This window comes from Salmo trutta, chromosome 39 (genome assembly GCF_901001165.1).
Source record: "Salmo trutta chromosome 39, fSalTru1.1, whole genome shotgun sequence".
Lineage (NCBI taxonomy): Eukaryota > Metazoa > Chordata > Actinopteri > Salmoniformes > Salmonidae > Salmo > Salmo trutta.
This window is the reverse complement of record NC_042995.1, coordinates 10131160-10147049: the sequence shown is the minus strand read 5'-3', so window position 1 is coordinate 10147049 and position 15890 is coordinate 10131160. Positions and strand designations below refer to the sequence as shown.

The 15890-nt window shown below is 41.5% G+C and overlaps 4 protein-coding genes across 9 annotated transcripts in view; 2 read left to right on the top strand and 2 right to left on the bottom strand.

The window, feature by feature from the left end:
* The window catches only part of LOC115179515 (zinc finger protein OZF), a 919448-nt gene that overhangs the window by 556984 nt on the left and 346574 nt on the right, over positions 1 to 15890 (bottom strand). The window lies entirely within an intron of this gene.
* The window catches only part of LOC115179511 (zinc finger protein 665), a 514676-nt gene that overhangs the window by 199526 nt on the left and 299260 nt on the right, over positions 1 to 15890 (top strand). The window lies entirely within an intron of this gene.
* LOC115179539 (gastrula zinc finger protein XlCGF17.1-like) overlaps positions 1 to 15890 on the bottom strand; it is a 558171-nt gene that overhangs the window by 503222 nt on the left and 39059 nt on the right. The window lies entirely within an intron of this gene.
* Positions 2083 to 4566, top strand: LOC115179532 (gastrula zinc finger protein XlCGF17.1-like). The gene is made up of 2 exons (XM_029741148.1): positions 2083 to 2200; positions 2839 to 4566. The coding sequence occupies exons 1-2, from the start codon at positions 2098 to 2100 to the stop codon at positions 3816 to 3818; spliced, it is 1083 nt and encodes a 360-aa protein (XP_029597008.1). The 5' UTR covers positions 2083 to 2097; the 3' UTR covers positions 3819 to 4566.

The window sequence follows — 15890 nt, the reverse complement described above, 5'->3', positions numbered from 1 at the left end:
CATGGTAATCCGTCTGGCCCCGTCGGCCTTGTTAATGTTAACCTGTTTAAAGATCCTACTGTTTAAAGACTACGGAGAGCGTGGTCATACAGTCATCCGGGAACAGCTGGTGCTTTCACTCATGGTTCAGTGTTGCTTGCCTCGAAGTGAGCATAGAACGCATTTAGGCTTGTGTCACTGGGCAGCTCTCGGCTGGGTATCCCTTTGTAATCCATAATACTAGTGCTGAGCGATTAGTGCGTTTTTGAGATCAGTTTGGTTTCGGTTCAATTATTAAAAAAGACTCACGGATTTGAGTTTATTTAAAAAAAAAAAATTTTAGATTACATGAAATAATGACAACAATAATTGTAGAGCTTTTTAATGGAAATTGCAAAGGTGTGTGTTGGTGTCAAATAGCTGGAGAGGGGGAGTGGTCGGTACTGTTTGATTACATTTGATTAATTGTTCATATCACACACTCTTTCTCCACACACACACACACACACACTCTCACTCTCTCCACACATACTCCCCCCTATATCTACCTCTCCCAGCTGGTCAGTCCATCTCTCTCACTGGCCTCCATCTCTCTCTCTGACCTCCATCTCTCTCTCTTTGGCCTCCATCTCTCTCTCTCTCTGACCTCCATCTCTCTCTCTTTGGCCTCCATCTCTCTCTCTGGCCTCCATCTCTCTCTTTGGCCTCCATCTCTCTCTCTGGCCTCCATCTCTCTCTCTGACCTCCATCTCTCTCTGACCTCCATCTCTCTCTCTCTCTGGCCTCCATCTCTCTCTCTGACCTCCATCTCTCTCTCTTTGGCCTCCATCTCTCTCTCTCTGGCCTCCATCTCTCTCTCTCTGGCCTCCATCTCTCTCTCTCTCTGGCCTCCATCTCTCTCTCTCTCTGGCCTCCATCTCTCTCTCTCTCTCTCTCTCTCTCTCTCTCTCTCTCTTTCTCTCTCTCTCTCTCTCTCTCTCTCTCTCTCTCTCTCTCTCTCTCTCTCTCTCTCTCTCTGACCTCCATCTCTCTCTCTTTGGCCTCCATCTCTCTCTCTCTCTGGCCTCCATCTCTCTCTCTGACCTCCATCTCTCTCTCTTTGGCCTCCATCTCTCTCTCTCTGGCCTCCATCTCTCTCTCTCTCTGGCCTCCATCTCTCTCTCTCTCTGGCCTCCATCTCTCTCTCTCTCTCTCTCTCTCTCTCTCTCTCTCTCTCTCTCTCTCTCTCTCTCTGGCCTTCATCTCTCTCTCTCTCTCTGGTCTCCATCTCTCTTTCTCTCTCTCTCTGGTCTCCATCTCTCTCTCTCTCTGGCCTCCATCTCTCTCTCTCTTCGGCCTCTCTCTCTCTCTCTGCCCTCCATCTTTCGCTCGCTCTCGTTCTCTCTCTCACTCTCTCTTTCTCTCTGTGTGTGTGTCCTCTCTCCCTATCTCTGTCCTCTCTCCCTATCTCTGTCCTCTCTCCCTATCTCTGTCCTCTCTCCCTATCTCTGTCCTCCATCCCTCTCCGTTGGACGGTAGATGGGGACGGCCAAAGGCCAAAATAACGCTAAATAATACAGTGAATATTATTCAGGAAAATAGTACATAGTGCTGCCTAAAACATACTGTAACCTTGAACTAAATGGTTTTTGAGTCATTTATTTTAATGTAGGAAATCTACTATAGATTAAGTGCACTTATGTTGTATAATTTAAAGTGTGCACTTTGTCTAATGTCAATTAATGTTTTGTTGTCAATGATTAGTTACCTGATATATGGAAATGAGAGAAATGAACAAGAAAACATTTTAATATATTTAGTTATAGTAAAGAAAGCGGCAGAACTGTCAAGACAACTTTTTGTGTCCGTTTCTCATTATAACTACAGGACAACTTGAATTAAGTCTGAGGACTGTAACATCGACAGTGAGGATAGACCGAGTGCCTGAACTGTCAAGACTAACTTTTGTGTCCGTTTCTCTTTATTAATACTGGCCAATTCAGATTAAGTCTGAGGCCGGTAACATCAACAGTGAGGACAAACCCAACCTGCCTCTCTCCTTCCACACTGAGTCCAAACCTACAGTCACTGGGTCCTGATTGTGACAGTGGAGCCCAGTTTGCACTGCAGGATCCAGAGATGGCATCAGTGAAGCTGGAAGACTGCAGTCAAACACTGGAGCTGAATGTCAACATTAAAGATGAAGAAGAGGAGGAGAAGATTGGGAAATCTGTTTCTCATGGTAAGCACAGGTTCTATCTAACTAAGTTTGTTATTCATTCCAACTTCTCACTGTGTATGAAAAGTTGCAGTAGAACTGTTTCATGATGAACTGTTACAATGAGAAGGTAGATGTTATTTCATGCTACTGAGACTTGCATGGTTTGACACCAGTATTGTCAGCATTTGTTTTATTCACTGGGTTATCTGGAGTGATCAGAGAGTAGACTAAAGAAGTGAAGTAGTAAAGTTCTATGATACGGCTGTGTAGTTACTAACTCTTGTGATAGTGAGTGGTTTTTGACTTTCGCCCCTTTTTTAGTTTTTGACTCCTACCCAGTTTTAGACTATTTTTATTCCCTCTTGTATTGTACAGCCAACTTACATGAATTCATATGTCACCCGGTACAGTCAGAAGAGGACTGGCCACCCTTCAGAGCCTGGTTCCTCTTAAAGTTTGTTCCGAGGTTCCTACCTTTCTCGCGAGTTTTTCGTGGCCACTGTGCTTCTACATCTGCATAGGTTGCTCTTTGGTGTTTTAGGCTGGGTTTCTGTAATGCACTTTGACAAACTACTGATGTAAGAAGGGCTTCCTAATATACATTTCATTGACATGTATATCACACCAACTGACTGGTTCTTCTGATGTTGTTCACACAGGAGACCGTGTTGAGACATTCTCTACATCCAGAGAGCAACAGCAGGAAGATCACAGAGCTAAGAGGTCTCACCACTGCCCACATTGTGTGGAGATTTTCCCATTTCTATCAAAGCTAAAAATACACCTAAAAATACACACAGGAGAGAAGCCTTACTCCTGCTCTGACTGTGGGGTGAGTTTCTCTCGACTGGATACCTTAAAAACACACCAACGTATACATACGGGAGAGAAGCCTTACTACTGCTCTGACTGTGGGGAGAGATTCTCTCAAATGAGCAGCTTAAAAGCACACCAACAAGTACATACAGGAGAGAAGCCTTACTCCTGCTCTGATTGTGGGAAGAGTTTCTCCCGATCGGATACCTTGAAATCACATGAACGTATACATACAGGAGAGAAGCCTTACTACTGCTCTGACTGTGGAAAACGTTTCTCCCGATTGGATAACTTAAAATCACATGAACGTATACATACAGGAGAGAAGCCATACTCCTGCTCTGACTGTGTAAAATGCTTCAAAACATCAACTGAGCTAAAAGTACATCAGAGAACACACACAGGAGAGAGGCGTTACTACTGCTCTGACTGTGGGAAATGTTTTAAAACCTCAACTGAGCTAAAACTTCATCAGAGAACACATACAGGAGAGAAGCCTTACTTCTGCTCTGACTGTGGGAAGAGTTTCTCCCGATTGGATACCTTAAAAACACATGAACGTATACATACAGGAGAAAACCCTTACTCCTGCTCTGACTGTGTAAAATGCTTCAAAACATCAACTGAGCTAAAAGTTCATCAGAAAACACACACAGGAGAGAAGCCTTATTACTGCTCTCTCTGTGGAAAATGTTTTAAAACATCAAATGAGCTAAAAGTTCACCAGAGAACACACACAGGAGAGAAGCCTTATGTCTGCTCTGGCTGTGGCAAGAGTTTCTCTCACCAGAGCAACTTAAAAACACACCAGCGTATACATTAAGGAGAAAAGCCTCATCAATTCTCTGACCAGCTAAGAATAAAGTCACTCCATCACTTAATTCTCATCTCATAAAAGAAGTTGTAACGTTGAATTTGGTCAAATGAAGAAAATGTAGAACACTCTATAGTAATCCTATTGTTTCTCACTGTGAGAGAACTGTGCAGAGGAAAGGGAGTGTTATAGAATGTTAGCCTCTCTTTACTTTACTGATCAGTGTGCACCTTGTTAGTTTTAGTGTACTTTGTTTTGTTAGCTTCTACTAAGATTTGCACTTAGTGTTGAATACCCTCTGTGAGGCTTCTCATTTTGAAAACTAACACTAGTCTGCCAATTGACAGGGTGGTACTGCTTCCCTCTCAGCCTGGTCTGACTCTGTCTGTGGGGAGAGTTTCAACTGGGCAGCTTAAAAACACACCACCGTTTACAGGTAGGAGAGAAGCCTTACTCCTGCTCTGTGGAGGGGTGGGCGTGTAACTCAAACGTCTAGCCAAAGGCTGCGTGTTTGAATCTCGTCACGGAGGATTTTAGCTAATTAGCAACTTTGCAACTACTTACTTCTTTTTAGCTATTAATTAGCATGTTAGCTTAGCATGCAACTACTTAGCATGTTAGCTAACCTTTCCCCTAAACCCATTTAACTCTACCTTAAACCCCTCACTCCTAACCTAGCTAACGTTAGCAACAACAAATTGGAATTCGTAACATATCATACATATTACAAGTTCGTAACATAATGTATGAATAGCAATGCGTAAAATAACATACGAATTGTAATTCGTAACATACGATACGTCCTACAAGTCGTATTATACTGAACAACAATCTAAACGCAACAATTTCAAAGACTTACAGTTCGTATAAGGAAATCAGTCCATTTAAATATATAAATGAGGCCCTAATCTATGGATTTCACATGACTGGGCAGGGGCCCAGCCATGGGTGGGACTTGGGAGGGCATAGGCCCACTTGGGAGCCAGGCCCAGCCAATCAGCATGAGTTTTTCCCCACAAAAGGACTTTATTACAGACAGAAATACTACTCAGCCCCCCCCCCAGACAATCCTGCAGGTGAAGAGGTCCTGGGCTGCCGGGGTTGATTTTCTGCCAAATTCTCTAAAAGGACGTTACAGGTGGCTTATCGTAGAGATATAAATATTGAATTCTCTGGCAACAGCTCTGGTGGACATTCCTGCAGTCATCATGAAAATTGCACATTCCCTGAACTTGAGACATCTGTGACATTGTGTTGTGTGGCCTTTTATTGTCCTCAGCACAAGGTGCACCTTGTGCACCTCCTGCTGTTTTATCAGCTTCTTGATATGCCACACCTGTCAGGTGGATGGATTATCTTGACAAAGGCTGAAATGCTCACTAACAGGGATATAAACACAACATTTGAGAGAAATAAGCTTTTTGTGCATATGGAAAATTCCTGTGATTTTTTTATTTCGGCTCATGAAACCAACAATTTACAGTTTTCGTTTATATTGTTCAGTTTATATTGTTAGGCAAAATTGTTAGGCAAAATTGTTAGGCAAAATATAATGTAACCTAACGTAACATACTAAATGGAGTGGCATGGATGTTTTTGTAACATATAATATGTTTTGCTCTGAGACCAGGTTGTCCCTATGCAGTATTCTGTGGGGATGAGCTAGTAGACACTTTTTTTATTGAACCTTTATTTAACAAGGCAAGTCAGTTAAGAACAAATTCTTATTTACAATGATGGCCTTGGAACAGTGGATTAACTGCCTTGGTGAGAGGCAGAAGGACAGATGTTTACCTTGTCAGCTCGGGGATTCAATCTAGCAACCTTTTGGTTACTGGCCCAACGCTCCAACCACTAGGCTACCTTCCATCCCTAACATGTATCAGATAGAGATGGTGTGATGATCACTTTTCACCACTAGTTTGGAGGGATTCTTTTACAACTTGATTTAATGATAGACAGCTTATGAAATGAATACATGTGTTTATTAATTGTCTTTAAAACTAGATTAGTTATTTTAGTTACTGATCATGAAGGTGTTTGGATGACTGCATTGAAGCAAACTTTATTGATCTGCCAATGTAAAATAAAGTTACATGAATATGTACTGGTCAATCTCTTCTTCTCTTTAGTATTCAGTTCTTCATATTAGATCTGACAGTATGAATGGTTCTTATGGTTGTATTCAGTTCTTCATATTAGATCTGACAGTATGAATGGTTCTTATGGTTGTATTCAGTTCTTCATATTAGATCTGACAGTATGAATGGTTCTTATGGTTGTATTCAGTTCTTAATATTAGATCTGACAGTATGAATGGTTCTTATGGTTGTATTCAGTTCTTCATATTAGATCTGACAGTATGAATGGTTCTTATGGTTGTATTCAGTTCTTCATATTAGATCTGACAGTATGAATGGTTCTTATGGTTGTATTCAGTTATTCCATATTAGATCTGACAGTATGAATGGTTCTTATGGTTGTATTCAGTACTTCATATTAGATCTGACAGTATGAATGGTTCTTATGGTTGTATTCAGTTCTTCATATTAGATCTGACAGTATGAATGGTTCTTATGGTTGTATTCAGTTCTTCATATTAGATCTGACAGTATGAATGGTTCTTATGGTTGTATTCAGTTCTTCATATTAGATCTGACAGTATGAATGGTTCTTATGGTTGTATTCAGTTCTTCATATTAGATCTGACAGTATGAATGGTTCTTATGGTTGTATTCAGTTCTTCATATTAGATCTGACAGTATGAATGGTTCTTATGGGCTGAGTGCAGGGAGTGTTTTTGTATGACTACAGTCAGGAGTTCTCTCTGACCCTGTGATGTCACCAGCACATTAAGTACATTCATCTTAACATAGCCAGGTGAGACAACCACATATCACAGTAAATACATTTCTCCTCAATTAGTCAGTGTTAGTAGGACAAGTGTCACATTATTTGTATTATTATTCTTATTTATATTTTTGGGGGGATACTCTTTAAAGATATAGGGTTTCAGACCTTTTCGGGCAGATGGGCAGGGACTCTGCTGTCCTAGCATCAGAGGGAAGCTGGTGCCACCATTGGGGTACCAGGACAGAGAAGTGCTTTGACTGGGCTGAGAGGGAGCTTGACCTCCTGTAGCAGTGGGACGGCCATGAGACCAGAGGTGGCAGAACTGAGTGCTCGGGTTGGGATATAGGGTTTGAGCATAGCTTGAATGTAGAGATGGGGCAGTTCCTCTTGCTGCACCGTAAGTGAACACCATTGTCTTGTAGTGGATGTGAGCTTCGACTGGAAGCCAGTGGAATGTATGGAGGGGCAGGGTGACATGGGGGAACTTGGCAAGGTTAAACACCCAGACAGACTGCAGTGTTCTAGATAAGTTCAGTGGTGACCCATCATTCAGGGCAGGTGGACCACCTATTTTGAGCCCCACAGTTTTAGCAATGAAAAAGTGAGAGAAAAAATCATCTGTTTGCAAACAATGTTAAAAAAACATATATAATTGAGTAATTATTAAAGCCGCATACAGACATGGTCTCTTTTTTGTTTTCTTAAGTAAGACAGTAAGCCAGCAGAAAATACGGAGCGTTGCGCTGTGATTGGCTCAGTGTTCTGTCATTCATGGGGACAATTTGTCACTGCCAAGTCTAAAGGTAGAACTTGAAAATTCAAGCCCCTTGGGTACTGCCATAGAGTTACATTAGAAGTGCCCATCCCAGAAGGCTCAAGGTCATTGTCCACAGATAAAATAACGTCAAATCATGTTATATCTACAGTCACTTTGATTGGACTGATCATGTCAACATCATACTTTCAAAATCTGAGCTAGCAGTCATCATCATGAATCAAGTCGACAATCTACTGGCAAATCCTTTCTAATCTTTATCATATGAAGAGAAATAATGAGAAATTATAGATAAAATGTATCGGTGCTCATCGGCCATTTGACATAAACGTTACACAACAAGTTGGAAATTGCAAATTCAACAATGAGTGTTTTGGAAGGAATCAGTGGCCAACTGCAAGCATCGCAAAGCAATCATTAGCGTGCTATTCAGTGGACTGGGTGTGTGGTCCCAGGTCTAAGATTAAGGGGCTGTTTTCCTAGTTTAAAATGGTAAACATTCAACATTGGCCGTGCTGTCAATTAAGCTTGATTTGTACCGCGCTCAAAACAACTTAGTTCGGAACTGCAAAATCTGACTTGAGTGAGTTCAAGACAACTGGGAACTCGGGGAAAAACAAGCTATAACTGTAAAAATAAGTTTTGAACTTTCATCCAACTCGGAATTGTCAATTGGGAACTCAGGCTTCTTTTTACAGCTACGACCTGACGTCATTTTTTTTCTTCCAGTTCCTGGATGTCTTGAAAGAACCATAAATCTAGAGAATGCCAGACTTTGATGACAAAATTTGATGACAAAATATGACCACGAAGGACCACTGCTCCACCTTCCTGTTCAAGTGAGCACAGCACAACAAGGAGAGTCCAAAAATGTCTTGTATGCTGCTGCATAAATGATGTAGTATGCCAGGGAGATATGTATACTGTAGTTAAGAAAGTAATACTAAGTGTATGTTGTGTAGGAAGATGTTAGTAGCCCATGTGCCTCATCCTAATAATTTGGTCTATTTTCAACTCTTAATTTTACCTACTGTTCTGACTTGGTGGTTCACATGTAGCCTATAACCTGTTATTGAGAAATGTAATCATTAAATATTGTAAGAGTTTTCTTTGTGTGCGTTTATGCCCCTTTATTTATCCTACGCTTCTGACTTGGCGTACGGGCCCATGTTCTGAATTCTGTCGCTGTACATTTCAAAAGAGCTGAACAAATAGTTATATTGACTACGTCCGTCCTAGCTCGCTCATTAATGTCTTAATCGAAATTACAGATTGCATCTTATCCGCTTGTTCTCCCCTTATGCCATAGTTTGTACATCTCAATTGTCAGTAGAAACCATTTAAGTAAGTCAGCCATGTTTTTTTTAAAGGCAGTAAATGAGGCTTAATGAACTGTTTCGCTGCCAGACAAGGCTCCGCTGATAGCCAGGTGTAGCAGTGGTAAATTGTTGGGACTATGCTGCAGCTTTATGTAGGCCCTAACAGTTTGTGGGAACCGTTTCTCACCGTTATATTGCAATTAATGTATTGTTTAGTGGCTTTGCTGGCATGCATCCCACTTTTAAAAAAACGTATTCTTTATTTATCTAGGAAAGTCAGTTAAGAACAAATTCTTATTTACATTGATGGCCTACCCCAGTCAAACCTGGACGATGCTGGGCCAATTGTGTCCCTATGGGACTCCCAATCACAGTCGGATGTGATTTAGACTGGATTCGAACCAGGGACTGTAGTGACGCCTCTTGCACTGAGATGCAGTGCCTTAGACCGCTGTGCCACTCGAGAGCCCTTAAAAGGTTTGAACCCAACGTGGGGTAGGAGTTTGACGGCACAAGCGTGGGGAGCCCAGCCAACAGAGATTTGAGAAATGTGTTGGTACTCTTCTCCAGATCTGTGCCTCGCCACAAACCTGTCTCGAAGCTCGACTGACAATTTCTTTGACCTCATTGCTTGGTTTTTGCTCTGACATGCACTATCAACTGTGGGACCTTATAGACAGGTGTGTGCTTTTCCAATCATGTCCAATCATTTGAATTTACCACATGTGGACTCCAGTCAAGTTGTAGAAACATCTCAAGGATAATCAATGGAAACAGGATGCAATTGAGCTCAATTTCGAGTCTCAGATCAAAGGGTCTGAATAGTTACCAAATAAAGTATTAATTTTTATAAATTTGCAAAAATGTCTAAAAACCTGTTTTCGCTTTGTCATTATGGGGTATTGTGTTTATATTGACGAGGGAAAAAATGCATTTAATACATTTTCAAATAAGGCTGTAATGTAACAAAATCTGGAAAAACTCAAGGGGTCTTGTATAATGCCCTGTATATGCTTCAAACTACAGATTTATGGAACTGAAGTAGTAAACACAATGAAAAAATGGGAAATGCATGTTCAATGGATATCTCTGTATTAGTATTATCCACATTAAAACACCTAGGTAGAGCAGTGGTTATCTCTGTATTAGTATTATCTCTGTTTTACCCATGTTAAAACACCTAGGTAGAGCAGTGGTTATCTCTGTATTAGTATTATCTCTGTATTACCCACATTAAAACACCTAGGTAGAGCAGTGGTTATCTCTGTATTAGTATTATCCACATTAAAACACCTAGGTAGATCAGTGGTTATCTCTGTATTAGTATTATCTCTGTACTACCCACATTAAAACACCTAGGTAGAGCAGTGGTTATCTCTATATTAGTATTATCTCTGTACTACCCACATTAAAACACCTAGGTAGAGCAGTGGTTATCTCTATATTAGTATTATCTCTGTATTAGTATTATCCACATTAAAACACCTAGGTAGAGCAGTGGTTATCTCTGTATTAGTATTATCTCTGTATTACCCACATTAAAACACCTAGGTAGAACAGTGGTTATCTCTGTATTAGTATTATCTCTGTATTATCCACCTTAAAACACCTAGGTAGATCAGTGGTTATCTCTGTATTAGTATTATCTCTGTATTACCCACATTAAAACACCTAGGTAGATCAGTGGTTATCTCTGTATTAGTATTATCTCTGTATTATCCACCTTAAAACACCTAGGTAGATCAGTGGTTATCTCTGTATTAGTATTATCTCTGTATTACCCACATTAAAACACCTAGGTAGAACAGTGGTTATCTGTGTATTAGTATTATCTCTGTATTACCCACATTAAAACACCTAGGTAGATCAGTGGTTATCTCTGTATTAGTATTATCTCTGTATTACCAACATTAAAACACCTAGGTAGAGCAGTGGTTATCTCTGTATTAGTATTATCTCTGTATTACCCACATTAAAACACCTAGGTAGATCAGTGGTTATCTCTGTATTAGTATTATCTCTGTATTATCCACCTTAAAACACCTAGGTAGATCAGTGGTTATCTCTGTATTAGTATTATCTCTGTATTACCAACATTAAAACACCTAGGTAGAGCAGTGGTTATCTCTGTATTAGTATTATCCACATTAAAACACCTAGGTAGAACAGAGAGGACAGAGCATGTGGCTTTGCAACACACAGGTGTTTCATCTCCACACTGGGATGATTTTATCAGTGCAATGCCACACAGGCCTCATGCCTCTCAGGTAGGAGGGTACCAGAAATAAATGAATAAAAACACTAAACTAATGAAGGAGCACACAGTCACCAACAATATATATATATATATCTGGTGTCAATACTTTCAACTGGCTCAGCTCGCTGTTATAGTACAGCACCACCAAATTCCATTTATTAAGTAACCATAAAAACGTAGCATAATACTATTTTGAGAGTCCAGGATTTATATTTACTCTGTTACCTCTAGTATAGGAGACGAAGCTGCTCCTTGACCTACATTATGCGCATGCAGGTCAAGAGGTGTGTTTTCCCTTCAGCATCTGCATGTGGCATAAGCTCACCCACCTGACAGCATGAATCTAAAATGGTTAATATCTTTGGCTGTGAGTGATGGGAAAAAATCAGACTCTAAGGCAATTACTTGAATAATTCAATAGATGTTTTGTTTACAAACTTGATGAGTAAATTGTCTTGTTTAAATAAATAAAAAGTGACTTCGCTATGGGGCCGTCAATTGGAATTGGGCCGTGCTTCAGCTGAACTGCAGTACCGAACATGTCCTCTGAGCACAGTGGAAAGCATGCTTATAGACCGGAAGCCTGGCCCCTTGATCCGAAAAGGGTGTAATTGCAGACCGCAATTAGGGGCGTTCTCTGATATCGGGTGTTTCATGATATCAAGTTTACACTAATTGATGCTCCTCATTGGTCCGTGGCCGTTTCTTTTGCGTTGGGGACAACAGTTGTTGACAACTGTAGCATTGTAGCTAAACATAACCCTAACCCTTTTCCTAACCTTAACCTCAGTCTCCTAACCGTCACGTTAATTATCATAACCTGCCACGTTAGTTATCCAAACCTGCATGGTAAACAAGTCCCTAACCATCACCCTTTTCCTAACCTTAATCTGAGTCTCCTAACCGCCACATTAATTATCATAACCTGCCACGTTAGTTATCCAAACCGGCATGGTAAACAAATCCCTAACCATCACCCTTTTCCTAACCTTAACCTCAGTCTCCTAACCGCCACGTTAATTATCATAACCTGCCACGTTAGTTATCCAAACCTGCATGGTAAACAAGTCCCTAACCTCACCATTTTCCTAACCTTAACCTCAGTCTCCTAACCTGCCATGTTAATTATCCTAACCTGCCACTTTAATTATCCTAACCTGCCACGTTAGTTATCCAAACCTGCATGGTAAACAAGTCCCTAACCCTCACCATTTTCCTAACCTTAACCTCAGTCTCCTAACCTGCCACGTTAATTATCCTAACCTACCACTTTAATTATCCTAACCTGCCACTTTAATAATCCTAACCTGTTATGTATGCTATGTGCCTAGTTAAATACATTTTTTTTTTACAAATAGTCTCCATCAGTTTCAGAACACCGGAACTGACCAATGGCATGAATACATTTTTCTTATATCAGGGAACATCCACATCAAGAAACTGTACAGTAGTTCTCCTACTGGGAGGCGCGGGAAATAGTTGAAAGAGCGATTGGTGCTGAGGAAGCTATGGCAGTGGATGTCCCGCAGCCGGTTGAGATTCATAATGTAATTTACCAGTTGAAGGATACCGATTGTAAAGATTAATTGTATGTGCAGCTGAAAGGTTTTTGGGAGTTCAGGAATTAACATTGGAAGCATTGCAGGCAGTGGAGGAAAAAGTACCTAATTGTCATACTTGAGTAAAAGTAAATATACTTGAGTCCTTTCCTATCAAGGTAAAAGTGAAAGACACCGAGTAAAATACTACTTGAGTAAAAGTATTTAGTTTAACATATAAGTATCAAAAGTAAATGTAATTGCTAAAATATACTTAAGTATCAAAAGTAATAGTAAAATTGAGCAAACCAGACAGCGCGATTTTCTTGTGTTTAAATGTACGGATAGTCAGGGGCTCATTCCAACACTCAGGGCGCGTTCCTAAATTCGCTCTGGCTATATACTCCGATTTCAGAGCACTCTGGTCTGAGGCTGCCAGAGGGCAGAATAATAATGAAAAACGAACGCTCCACATCCTTGAATAGGGCCGGTGTCAGTAAACGTCGGCAAAAAACGCGTAATTAAATTGTTGCCTGTAGCACAGATAAAGTCACCAATGTTCTGGATAACATGAACACAGCCTAACCAGCTCTGCTAAGGTAGAGTGACCATATTTTAGTTTTCAAAAAAGAGGACATGTCCGGGAAAAAGAGGACATGTCCGGGAAAAAGAGGACATGTCCGGGAAAAAGAGGACATGTCCGGGAAAAAGAGGACATGTCCGGGAAAAAGAGGACATGTCCGGGAAAAAGAGGACATGTCCGGGAAAAAGAGGACATGTCCGGGAAAAAGAGGACATGTCCGGGAAAAAGAGGACATGTCCGGGAAAAAGAGGACATGTCCGGGAAAAAGAGGACGTATGGTCACCCTAGTGTTATGGAATGCAAAAACTCCCTCCGCAGCAGTAACAGCATCTTCTGTTTTACCTGCTCTCATAAAATAGTCAGTTAAATTTACCTGACGAATGTCTTGTTTTGCACGCTTTGTACAAAATAATAAAACGCAGAACTACAGGATGTTTCTTAACATAACTCTTTATTAACTAGCTACAACTGCATGTTCGCCTATCTCCAACCACGATCAACTGACGATGCCCTAACCGTGGGTGGTCTTAACCAATCACCGCACAGTATGATACGGCGGTAAAGTGCATCCAATTACAATTCAGTATGTTTACACATATGAATATTAAATCCCCTTCTTTTAAAACAAAAGAAAAATGTTTTACATATTCTAAGCGTTTCTTTTGAATACATGCTCTGCAGTTTGAACTCAAGGTAAGTAACCATTTATATTGCATACTATACCAACTGAATCAACATAGACTCTGAAACAATGATCCAACATACTGTTACTTTTCGAACAAGGGATTCTCAGCAACTCAGCTTTCACTGTAGAAATTACATCTTAACATTTCAAACAAATACAATACCAAAGCATGTCAAGTGAACTTTCAATAACATGTTTACAGTCTGGAACTCTTTTAGGGCAGGGATCCGCCTACACCCTTTGACATTTCACAGGTCGAGGACAGCTCTGGGCTTGACCTCTCTTCCTGACCTTGTGCGATATGATGTTGAGCATGCTTCTGTGTCAGTCATCAGTTCTTGTGGTGTTGCAGGTAAGTGTGGTGTATGTTGTGCTGTGTGTGTTTAGTCCATCACGTTCTCTTTCAGGGGAACAGTTCATCTCATCAGTGTGTTGTTCTTTTGTGTTCAGTAAGTGACGACGATTGCGGCGGTACACTGCTCCTTCTGCTGTGCGGACGTGATATGAACGTTCAGTGTCAGCTGGCTGGATGACGACTGCTGGTTTCCAGAATTCTGAGACGCTCTGAGGGCATTTTCTCCTCTCCTCAGGCCATCCATCCTGTATGACTTTCCTCAGCTGTGTGAGTTGTGAGTCCTTGTCTGTTTCGGCTTGGTTCTCCTTCAGTTTCGTGTCACTAACTGATAAGTTGCTGTACACAGTGTGCACTTGCATGTCCATGCCTTCACTGAGGCTGCTGTCCTTGTAGGTAAGAAACTTCCTGGAGAGTGTGTCTGCGACAGGGATGTCTTTGCCTGGACGGTGAGTGATTGTGAAGTCATATTTTTGTAGTTGAAGGATCATTCTCTGTAGCCTTGGCAGGGCTGCAGCTAGTGGTTTCCTCATGATTGACTCGAGGGGCTTGTGGTCGGATTCCACAATGACTTGTCGTCCATATACGTACTGATGGAAACGTTTACATCCGAACAGAATGGCATAGAGCTCCTTTTCGATTAGAGCATAGTTGATTTCACAGTCTGTGAGAGATTTGGAAGCGTAGCTGATGGGCTTTCCTTCTTGCAGTAGCACTGCACCTAGTCCATTTGCAGCATCGCGCGGAGGTTTCGGTCGTGCTCCTCTTTGGTTCGACCATAAACAAGGATGTCGACCACAATTGCCACAACTCCATCGAGGCCTTCATACACTTCGTCGATCTTTCGCTGAAACTCGTCTTGGGCTGAGATAATCCCAAAAGGCAGGCGACGGAACCCGTAGCGTCCAAACGGTGTGTTGAATGTTGTGAGCTTAGATGACTCTTCTGTGAGCTTGATAGCCCAGTAGCCTGATCTAGCGTCCATGACACTGAAGTAGTGTGCTCCCGCTAGCTTGTGTGTGATACCATCTAGCGTCGGTAAAGGGTAATGGGGCCGTTTGATAGCCTTGTTAGAGTCTCTTGGGTCGAGGCATACTCGGAGCTTGCCTGTGCGGGGTTTCTCCACCACCACTAACGCGTTTACCCAGTCAGTCGGTTCTGTAACCTTGGTGACTATGTCAGATTGCTCCATGCTCTCCAACTCTTTCTTCAGAAGGGCACGGAGAGCAAGGGGAATCTTTCTCGGGGGGTAGACCACAGGGGTTGCGTCTGACCAATGTTTGCGTAGGCCTTGACATGACCCACCAATGGTGGCGTGTGAGAAGGCGGGACCTAAAGAGAAAGGTCAAAGCAACGCAAAAAACCCAAACGCACACAATGAATGGCGACTGTAGAAAGCAAAAGCCGAATCCCGAATCCCGTCCCGGCCGGACGCATTTTTTTAGGTTCAAAAAGAGGACATGTCCGTGAAAAAGAGGACGTATGGTCACCCTAGCTAAGGCGTGTAAAATGTCAGAGTTCTCTCATTTGTACTGGATGGAGCTAGCAAGCTAGCCAAAGTTAACCAGTTCGCTTGGATGCTTGACTGCTGTTGTGAGGTCAGAACGCTTGAATCAACCCTACTCCTCCGCATAATTACTTTCCTATTGTTCCTCAATTGTAGTGTATGATATACAATTTTCTAGCTCTGAGTCTCTACTTTTATCCAATGTTAAAAAA

Coding starts and splice junctions, on each gene's coding strand:
- LOC115179532 (XM_029741148.1), top strand. CDS start 2,098: ATGGCATCAGTGAAGCTGGAAGACTGCAGTCAAACACTGGAGCTGAAT. Junction 2,201..2,838: donor TGGGAAATCTGTTTCTCATG/GTAAGCACAGGT, acceptor TTGTTCACACAG/GAGACCGTGTTGAGACATTC.